The sequence below is a fragment of the Sapajus apella genome, unplaced genomic scaffold, assembly GCF_009761245.1.
Source record: "Sapajus apella isolate SASKATOON/1434 unplaced genomic scaffold, GSC_monkey_1.0 scaffold6, whole genome shotgun sequence".
NCBI classification, from domain to species: domain Eukaryota; kingdom Metazoa; phylum Chordata; class Mammalia; order Primates; family Cebidae; genus Sapajus; species Sapajus apella.
Genome location: NW_022436946.1, coordinates 65,963,583 through 65,974,196, shown reverse-complemented (window position 1 = coordinate 65,974,196; position 10,614 = coordinate 65,963,583). Strand labels below are relative to the sequence as shown.

At 38.1% G+C, this 10,614-nt stretch overlaps 1 protein-coding gene and 1 long non-coding RNA gene across 4 annotated transcripts in view; both read right to left on the bottom strand.

The window, feature by feature from the left end:
* Nucleotides 1–825: 825 nt before the first annotated feature.
* Nucleotides 826–5,020, bottom strand: LOC116549658. The gene is made up of 2 exons (XR_004267986.1): nucleotides 3,784–5,020; nucleotides 826–3,631 (listed from the first exon to the last, which is right to left on the bottom strand). It is a non-coding gene; the product is annotated as an uncharacterized LOC116549658 (long non-coding RNA).
* A 528-nt stretch (nucleotides 5,021–5,548) lies between these two features.
* UBE3D (ubiquitin protein ligase E3D) overlaps nucleotides 5,549–10,614 on the bottom strand; it is a 194,178-nt gene continuing 189,112 nt past the window's right edge. For all 3 annotated transcript variants that reach the window (XM_032275421.1, XM_032275417.1, XM_032275419.1), the window contains one exon: nucleotides 5,549–6,172. In XM_032275421.1, the coding sequence (XP_032131312.1) occupies nucleotides 6,152–6,172 (21 nt within the window). In that variant the 3' untranslated portion in view covers nucleotides 5,549–6,151. The remainder of the gene's footprint in view (nucleotides 6,173–10,614) is intronic.

The window sequence follows — 10,614 nt, the reverse complement described above, 5'->3', positions numbered from 1 at the left end:
TATAAATTATTCCTCACCCTAGTTTCCTTTCAGCACATACAAAAGCCCATGCTTGCTCTGCCCCAATAAATCAAAGCTTCAAAAAGGGCAAGGCTAATCAGAGAATGCAGCTTCTTCTAACTAGACAATAAATTTCTGTGTCTGTCATCTTTGGAATTAATAAGAGAGAAAGGGCCACTTTACACAAAGTTTCCAAACCAGGTCAAGAAAGAGTCACAACATAGAATGGATTTGTAAACCTGGTCATTATGTACATCTAAGACTATATAATCTAACAAGAAATGAAGGTTCCTGTGCATTTTACACTTACTCATGTGTAAAATGCACATGAACCTTGTGTAAAATGCACGTTAACCTTCACTTCTTGTTAGATTATATGGTCATTGGTCCTTTCCAACAGGACCAAAGACTTAATCATTTTATTTTCGAAAGTTATATTTTCAAAAAAGAAATAAATGGTTTTAAGCTGGGAGGAATAAGGAAAATGTCTCTTAGAGGAAGGGATATCGGAAATAAACCTTAAAGGATATAGAACCTTTTAACAGCCAGGGAGATTCACAATTGTTTTATAAGATTGGATTAACTTAAATCAATCATACCCTATTGACCCAACTTTTCTAGTTTTTCAATATGAATGTCCCCAATAGAGTAATTAATGAAGCCAGCATTGACCAAATTCATTCTCTGCATCAGGCATCGTGCTACGCACAGAATTAAGAAGATGAATAGAACACTGAAACTGCCCTCAAAGAGCGCCCACCCTTCAAAAAGTTCAACTGTTGCTTAATTTTATTACATAAAATAAAACACAAGAATCATTATAAATTGATTCCCAAGTTTACTTGGAAGCTCTACATGAAAGTTTTGTTCCACTGCAATTTTCTGAATTTAAAAAAAATCGAGTGACCTAAGGTACAGAGAAGACAGCTTTCCCAGGATAGAAAGGAGTTGCAAAAAATCAACTAAATCTAATATACTTTCACCAAAGCTACAGTAAAGCTGGTAATTTTACATAACCGCTTTAAAACTAAAAAAGAACAAGAACTATCAAAGCTTGTGATACAGCACTTCTATAAAGGTAGAATAGGCAATATGTATATTATGTATTATGTATATAATTATATTTGTAGTCCCAGGTTGAACCCAAACAGTGCTAACACCTGAGATTTCTGCCCTGAATCTGTTTATGTGCAGGACTAAGGACGAAGAGAACTTCTGGGAGAACCTCATTTTAGAAGAGAGAATTCAGCACTTGGGTTTGGTTCAAAAATAGTGTTTTAGTGTTTGAGTATATGGTACTCAAAATTTGTCCTCAAGTCTAGCCCCTGGGCTGGGATGAGAATTTCAAATTTTAAAACATTCAAAAGAGCAACTTTCACTAAGAAACTGCAGAGAAACACCCGTTTTGGGATCTGTGTCACAAAGTGCAACACATGGTGGAAAGGATCTACTTTCTCCTTCCGTCTATACCCTACACAGTGTAACTTTGACTTATTGAAGTTTCCAAGACTGTTTCACTCCTTTGCTCCATTGGAGGCTCCCAGGTAGGAGGGGCACCTACATCTCACATGGGGCAGCAGTGAAGATCATCAGCACCAAATGATGCTGAAGAAAAAAACAGAAGAAAGTGGCAGATGCCACGAGGCAAATGATGCATAGGTGCACCCCATAGGGCACCCTAGACATAATTGGAGACTATTTTGCAGGGAGCAGCAGGACTTTCAATAGTGAGGATAAGAATCAGATAAATAGGATTTATTCCTGCTCATCTCACCTCATTGTCTACTCCCTGTGTTCTGCTCCATAAACATAGGTTACTCAAGTATTAGATCCTAATTCATTTCAAGAATGTGTTGAATTATTCTTTAAGTAGAAATAAAAGTGCTCACTTATCTGAAATTTGGTAACATAGTCAACAACTTCTTTCCCATCATGATATTTCAGGTGAACACTGAGATTTGATACTGTGGTGATCCCACAGCATAATTCTGAGAAGGCAAATGCATCGGGAAATACGAATAGAAGGAAGTAGGGCTGGTTCACCAGGGAAGATGCTTTGCCTCGTTCTCCTGAGAACCAGTGACACTGAACAAAAAGATTCCTGGTACTTTTGGAAATTAGGTAAAAAGTAAATGGAACTTTAGTCCAGAGGGCATCCCTGTAGGATGCCTGGTCAGAAACTTTGGGTCTGGATTCCTTTTCTTACTTAAAGATTTTTGCAAAAGCTTTTCTGCTTGTAAAAGAAGATTCTGAAAAAGATCTCATTTTAAAATATCTGTATGAAAATGCTTAGAATGGACTGTCACATCCCTAATTAGAACAAAGTTGACTGGAGATGGAAAACCATGTATTCCGTTGAAACTTTAATGGGCTTCACAAATAATTCAAAGTAGAATAGAAAAGAAAGCACCAACAAAGCTATCTGATCAAGACATATTTTGAGTTTTTTGGAATTGGGAAACCTCTTCTTGTTTTGCAACAAAAGATCTTTTCTTCTTCTCCTCAACCTACCTTGTGTTCTGTAACCAGATTGATTTTTCTATGCATCACTTTTATATTATTCTCCTGCTTAAAACCTCAGAAAATCAACTCCATAGGAAATGACAAGGAGGGGTGGCAGAGCAGCAAATTTATAGAGTAACCACTGTATCTAAAATGCATTGCACACTGTGTGCCAGGTGCTGTTCTCAACATTATGTATGCATTAACCCATTTAATGCTCAAATAATCCCTATGAGACAAATGCTACTTTTTTTTTTTTTTACCCCATTTTCAAGATGAGTTTAAAGAACGTGCTCAGGATTGCACAGGTGGCATTTCAACCCAGGCAGGCGGGTTCTAGAACCCTCTCACTCTTAACTTCTGCATCTATATTTCAGAACTGAAAAAGCCCTCTGGCTCTTTTTAAATGGTATTGCCTAGGAAGAGAGGAAGAGGGTGTGGGAAATTTAAGGGGAGGTACAGGTCAGAGAGATCCTTTTCACCAAAGACTGGTTCCCTTCAGTGGTTTCCAGTGAAAAAAGAGAGAACATTCCATTATTTTTGTGGGCACTTATGAAGTGCTTTGTTTTTACAATTTATTTCCCAGTTTTGATCTGCAGAAAGCCTGCCATGTCCGTTTTAGGCTGGGAAAGGCACTGGCAAAGGGTGACAAGCCCTGTTTTCCTTGAGTTTAGGAAGAGTTCAGCCAGAACCTCCATAGAGGAAATCTACTGCTGCTAACGGCTTGAAATTAGATTAACCACTTATTGGTGTTCATGATTTTTTTTGTTTGTTTTTTAGCAGATTTATTGAAATTTGCAACCAAAACACAAATACAGTGCATATAAATTATGACAATAAAAATCATTTTCATCTTTTTTCTAAAACAAGTAATAAAAAGTTTTAATCTATGCAATGTTAAAAAGATTTCAAATACAAATATTCAAATATTTATAGAAAAAAACTAATCAGGTTGTGTATAGTAGACGAGAAAGGTGAATAAAGAAAATGTAGGTATCTGGTCAGCAGTTGTCTTTCTGACCAGAAAGGCTGCCGAAGGTCCAAGCAAGTTTACTAAGAGAGAGAACCAGGACACAAATCCTGCACTCTGCTTACCTTGTAACCAAAGGATCCTAGAATAAGCATGGCCCTGAAAATGGGATTGAGAACAAATTGGTTTAGTTTATTACAGAATGGAAATAGGGACATATTTTTAAAAGAATGGTAGTCCAGTTTAGATGCTTTTTAAAAGGTAGTTTTGAACAATTACGTGTTTGTCATTCTTAAAACTGGATAACTTACCTCTTAGAATGACTGATTTCCATTAACTCCCTCAAACTTTTTCTCCCAGATTAAGGATTGATGATGAACTCTGATTCAGTAGATAAAATCTCAAATGTATCTTACAATGTAAAATGTATCTTAAAAGGTAAAACATATAGTAAAATGTAAAAATCTTAAAACGTAAACCGAGACAAATGGTTACATGAAATCATATTGATATGATTGTGTAGTTAAGATTATTTAAGAATGTGTAGAACTCTTAGATAAGCATGTAGTGGGACACACTCCTCTGATGGGTACCATAAATGGTGATTCTTCTCTAGCTACAGACTAAGATGTAGCAATCATTCCTACATTCCTGAATAACAATGAAGTGTGGATCTCAATTAATCTTTGTCATACATTAGGCGCAAAAACAAACGTACAGGGACAACAACTAGGTTGGCTTTATCTATCACACAAAATGAAAACTAACACTGTCAGCACTTTTTACAAGTCTGGCTACTAAGCAGACTTAATTACCAAACTTTTTTCTGGTATCTATGGAATCAAACATGCTTTGCTAATATTGGTGGATTCTTGTTTAGTCAAGCTACTCTTGGCAAAACCAGCAAGGCTGTAGTTTGTATGTAATCTGTTGGCATTTAACAATGCAGCTGTTGATGGAATTGAATTATTTTAACCATATATGGTACCAACAGTATATGTACACTTTAAGCTTAATTGAGCCATGTCTGAAATAGCACCTCCCTTTACTCTTTCTTAATTCATCTTTTTTCTTATTGTGCTTTTTAGAAATTATATAATAATTTTATGATAAAACATAGTACTTCTTTTTTGTCTGCTTCCCCCATGAGAATGTAAGCTCGATGAGGGCAAGGACTTCCTCTTATTGTCTCTATCTGCAGTATCAATAGCTACGCCTGAAATGTAGTAGATGTTCTAAAAGTACTCACTGAATGAACAAACCTGTATAGGTTTGCCAAAATGAGTGGCCAACAGAAATTTTCAACAGGGTCTATCCACTGTAATTTTACCATAACTTTATACTAGGTAAGAACGAGTTCACAGAACCATTTGTTTACAGCAGATTTTAGAGACACAAAAAATGGACTGGAAATTTAGTGTTTTACTAAGAGGTCCTTGGTAAACTATTTTTTTTCTCACTTTTTTTTTTTTTGTTTTGAGGCAGAGTCTTGCTCTATCACTCAGGCTGGAGTGCAGTGGCACAATCTCGGCTCACTGAATCTTCCACCTCCCGAGTTCAGGCAATTCTCCTGCCTCAGCCGCCACTTGGGAGGCTGAGGCAGGTGAATCACTTGAACCTGGGAGACAGGCTGCAGTGAGCTGAGATCACACCATTGCACTCCAGTCTGGGCAATGAGAGTGAAACTCCGTCTCAAGAAAGAAAAAAAAAATGTTAGAAAACCTGGGGATAGAAAACTCAGGGTTTTTAGGTGGTCTGTAGGGATTAATCCTAATAGGTTTGATGAGCAGCAGGGATATTTGCAAATCTAGAGGTTGTCCTCCTGATCCTGGAGGAGGAAAGGAGGATGTCAGAGAGTAATGGATCAGATCTTGGGCAGAGGAGATGGACGTGCCTGGCTCAAGTCCCAGCTTTGATCCTAGCAGTGTGATTCTAGGCAAGTCTCAAACCTTCTCCGTGAAATTAGGAGCTAGCCTGTACTCTGTGGGATTCCTTCTAGCTCTATCATTCTCCCTCAAAGGTTTCCTCAACATCTGTGCTGGTACACAAGGATCAGAACAACTCTGAAACAGGATGCTAGTGAGGTATATTTATTAATTTGCAATAGTGTATGGTAAAGGAAATAAAGAACAAAAGAAACATGCAGATTTGCATAAATGGGAAAACCTTTGCAAATCATTCATTCAACACACATCTACTGAGCATCCCCTCTGAATAAAGCATAAAATGTTTTCTATTTGTTTTAAATGATCCTGAGAAACTCTTTAAAAGTTTATTTCCTAGGATTTATAGCAGTTAACATTCAGTTCCACCAATAAAATTCCTCATTGGATTCCACAGGACAGATGGGTCTCCATTAGCTAATAACCTTCCAGGTGGTGCTGACAAAGCACATATGTGAATACTCCTCTCAGTGGGAAATAGAGATGTAACTTCTATACTTGCCTCAACCTGCTACTAAGACTTTCTTCACAGTCCTGGATTTTCAAAGATCTAAAGTTAACTCTTCTCTTAGAGAATACATGCAAACAAGTAAACTTAAAACTTCAATGTAATGCTCTCAACCCATAGCTCTGGTTCTTGTCTTTGTATTCGATGCCCCCTGAGCAGACTGCCAGCCTCGGTGTGCTCCTGCTTGAGAGCTGTCTGTCGGGGGAGGAGAATGCCCAGCTCCAACAGTTACATCTTCAAAAAGGCCACCTGGAGAAGGAAGGAAAACCCACAATGCTTTACTTCTATAACATGACAAAGGAACTACATGCACATCAAATCAGAATCAGGTAAGTCTGGTCAATAAGAACACATGCCAATTTAAACAGAAAAATGACTCCTAGTGCAGCCTGACATTGCATTTTACAGCGGGAACCAATTAGCCTTTTTTATTTTTTAATGAACCATATAGTAATTAAGATGATTCACATACATTTTACAGAAAAATAGAGTTTTAATTGAAACTAAAGTTCTATTGCCGTGAAGTAATCCAGTCCTTATTCCATTGGTTCACAACTATTGTTTTGGACCTTCCATATTTAGAATTCTGAGTCTCATTCCTATGTGATTCCAGGTCCTCATCACGATAGGTAATTATACCAGTCTCTCCTAGGTCATGGTGGTACTTTCACTTATATTGTGTTGGTCAGCAGCAATTCATCTTAAAACCTAGAGTTAAAAAAAAATTAATTCATACAGTCTTAGGTTCAAAATATTTTCAGACTACGTAATGAGGCCCAAATAAAATGCATCTAATTTACCAATAGTTTTGGAAACAGACACAATCATAACAAGTCAATCATAAATGTTTAGAAAGGTTTAGTTGAGGGGTGACAATAAATTGGGAACTGTGCCAATATGAGGGAGAGAGTCAAGGATAGAGCAGAGATAGATTGTGAAGTATGGCAGGCTTGGGAAGCTTGTATGAGGCCTTTACTGGGGAGAAAGTGTGAGCAACAGAAGAAAAAACACTACTCTTAAAGAAGTACGGGACCTCTGTCAAAAGCATCAGGAAAGTTTGTCCTTAAGTCCCGAATGCAATAAAAAGAGGTATATATTTAACTATCACTGTTAAAAGGAAAGGGAAAGGAAGGGTCACACAGGGCAGAAAGCATCTGCTTTATGCTGAGTAATTTGGGATGTTACCCTTCATACAGTGCTAGTGAGAAAGGCACCTGCTGAGTTTCCGTATCAACTTCCTGCTGAGTTTCTCTATCAAGAGAACACCAAATTGGAAAGAGCAGCAAAGAGGAAAGGTTAATTCCTAAACAAAATGTAAACACGTACAACTAATGCAAACCTCAAGAGCTTACTGTGAAGCTCAAATGAAATCATTGTTAGTTCAAGCTGCACCATTCTGTAACACCCCCCACCACTTCACAGACCCTGGTCAAAGTAAAACATTCCATGAGGGTTCGGACCATGACAAACATCCTGCCTGACCACCTGACTTTCTTATCATACCCTGGTGGGCAAAGACCCAACAGAAGGAACATCCCTATCATATCTTGATGGACAAAGGTCCAAGGAACATCCTATGACATCCCATTGGAAAAAGGGCCAAACCACCTGATCACAGGAACATCTTATCAATATGCCGCTGGGCAGCAAGCCATACTGCCCAAACCCCTCCCTCCCTCCCACACCTGTAAGTACTCCAGCCTGTAAGCAGTGGTGGGCTCTGGCATTAAGCTGGTCCCCCACCTCTGCAGTTCTCATGCTGGACATAAAACCTGCATTGCTGTAGAGCCGCTAACTCTCTCTGTCTTTAACCCTCACCTTGCCTTCAAAACCTAACAGTAATTATTGGGAACATCCATGTGTTCCCCCTATCTCTCAGCTGACAGGAGATATTAAGAGACTGAATACACCAGATGAGAAGAGAAGCCAGTAGAGCCTGTTACAGTAGACAGGGGAAGGAAGACCAGAGGCCATGGAGTCTGACTTAGGGCTCACTGTGGGCAGTGTCCCTGGCAGGTGACATTCAGCTTCTACATAGACAGTTTACAGGGACAGGAAGCTCACAACTGTACAGAGAAGACAATGCTGCTGCTTATATTCACACAGGAAGACAATGGAAGAAAATCAGTTATCTCTTTCTTTAACTCTGAAAATTGCTATGTCATGGAGCATTCCAACCAGAAACTACTTAGCGTAAGTATAACACTGATAAATTACATTACAAAAATGGTTAAGAGGCCGGGCACAGTGGCTCATGCCTTTAATCCCAGCACTTTGGGAGGCCAAAGCAGGCAGATGGCTTGAGGTCAGGAGTTTGAGAATAGTCTGCCAATATGGTGAAACCCTGTCTCTACTAAATACAAAAATTAGCCAGGCGTGGTGGCAGGTATCTGTAATCCCTGCTATTCGGGAGGCTGAGGCATGAGAATCACTTGAACCCATGTGGCAGAGGTTGCAGTGGGCCAAGACTGCACCACTGCAATCTAGCCTGGCTGACAGAAGGAGTCCATCTCAAAAATAAATAAATTAATAAAATAAAAAAATAAAATGGTTAAGAATTTTAGCTATACAGAACAGTGATTCTCAACTTGAGGTGATTTTGTGTACTGGGGGGCATATGGCAGTATCTGGAGACATTTTCAATGATCAATAATTACTGGAAGGGAGTGCTACTGGCATCCAGTGGACAGAGGCCAGGGGTGTTCACCTACAATGTAGAGAGCCCCTATGACAAAGAATTAGCAGCTAGCCCCTTTCAGCGTTTCCTCATCCACAAAATGGGAATTCTAACAGGATGTACATGAAATTTGTAGAACATTTTATTAAGCCTATTTTGACTTTTTTTACCCACAGCACAGTCCTGTGATTTGGTAAAGCAGACATTTGAAACTTTGTTTTACATATGAAGAAACAGAAGCTCAGAAAATGTAAGAAACTTGCTCAGGTAGCAAAGCTGTTAAGTGACAATGGTGGGCTTAGAAAGAAATTGATTTCTAATCCATGCTTTTCCCACTATTACTTTACAGATGAATGACAGAAAACTATAGAGGCTTAGAGACTTCCAATCTTTGGTATTGCCTCAAATATCAAAAGATTTCTTTTGCATGCCTGTGAATATGAACTCAGGATGAGGAACAACCACAAAAGAGGCTGAGCTGATTAAATTAAATGATGCAAAATGGAACCTCCCACTGAAAAAGAAAAAAGTTTAAAATTTGGCTTAATGCCTTTTTTTCCATCTAGTTTTTATAGTTTCATTTGCCAAGTACATTATGTATTTTTAAAGACAACATGAAACTGCAATCATCCTTGGGAACAGGTACTATACAATGCATTTTATTCCTTATATTTTAAACACTGTGAGTTAACATATTTCAAATGCTGGTTTTGTGTTCTCTACCATTTATCCATGACAGGAAAAATTGCTTCCCCTAACTGCCATTTATTTTAAGAGAGGATAATTTCATTTTGTTCCACTAAACTGAAAAAGATCTCTATATTTCATCTTTTTAGTTTTATTCCCCAAAGTAAAATTTTTAAAGCTTCTCATTGCATGTGACTATAGCTGCAGCTTTAAGCTCTGCTGGTTGTTACATTTCTGGAATATAGTTACAAAGCATAAACAATTATTTTAAAAAACAAAAGATGAACCTTTTCCTGTTGGTTGTAAGATTTGACTTAGTTTTGTGCACCTGAATAGTGACACTTGGGAATGCAGAGAGGGAGAGGACGTTAAGATGGCTAAAAATTATGTCTCTGCTTAGAGTCATCATCGAAAAAGAATCTTTTTAAACCACAATAAACATGGCCAGGTTGATGTATTATTGACCAAATGTAAGCCTGGGAAGCATTATTACATCTGTGTGACACATTAAATACTTTTTAATGTGATTTTTACCCTAGATTAACAAATTTATATTACTTCTCAACATTTATTTAAAATTTCAGTCACTACAAAGATATATCATCAAGGCGGGCTACATAGAAAGGCTTTAGAAAGGACTCTTCATGCTAAGTACACAGGCACAAATGTTCCTTTTAAAAAGGACATTATTGACTTAAAATCTAGTTTCTTGGCCAGGTGCGGTGACTCACGCCTGTAATCTCAGCACTTTGGGAGGCTGAAGTGGGTGGATTACCTGAGGTCAGGAGTTCAAGACCAGCCTGGCCAATAAGGCAAAACCCCATCTCTTCTGAAAACACAAAAATTAGCCAGGTACAGTGGTGGTTGCCTGTAATCCCAGCTACTCGGGAGGCTGAGGCAGAAGAATCGCTCGAACCGAGGAGGCAGAGGTTGCAGTGAGCTGAGATCCCACCACTGCACTCTAGCATGGGTGACAGAGTGATATCTTGTCTCAAAAATAAATAATTAATTACTTGAATAAAATAAAATATAGTTTCCAATATCCAAATTTCCTTTACAAAATATACAATATACATGCAAAACCAAAAATAAAATAAAAACCCCCAACTTTTTCTAGTATGTATCAAATATACTTGCTGTCTTGAAATAACACTGGGATTAAGTAGTTTTTACTAACTCACTAATTTGGCATTAATCACGCCCATGATGAGGATACCCTGGACTCAACTTTCTGTGTTGAATAAATACTGTAAGATATTCCTCTCTCTAGGTTGGGAGGCTAGCTTCATTCATTCAATTGTTAATTATCATCTATATGACACTGATT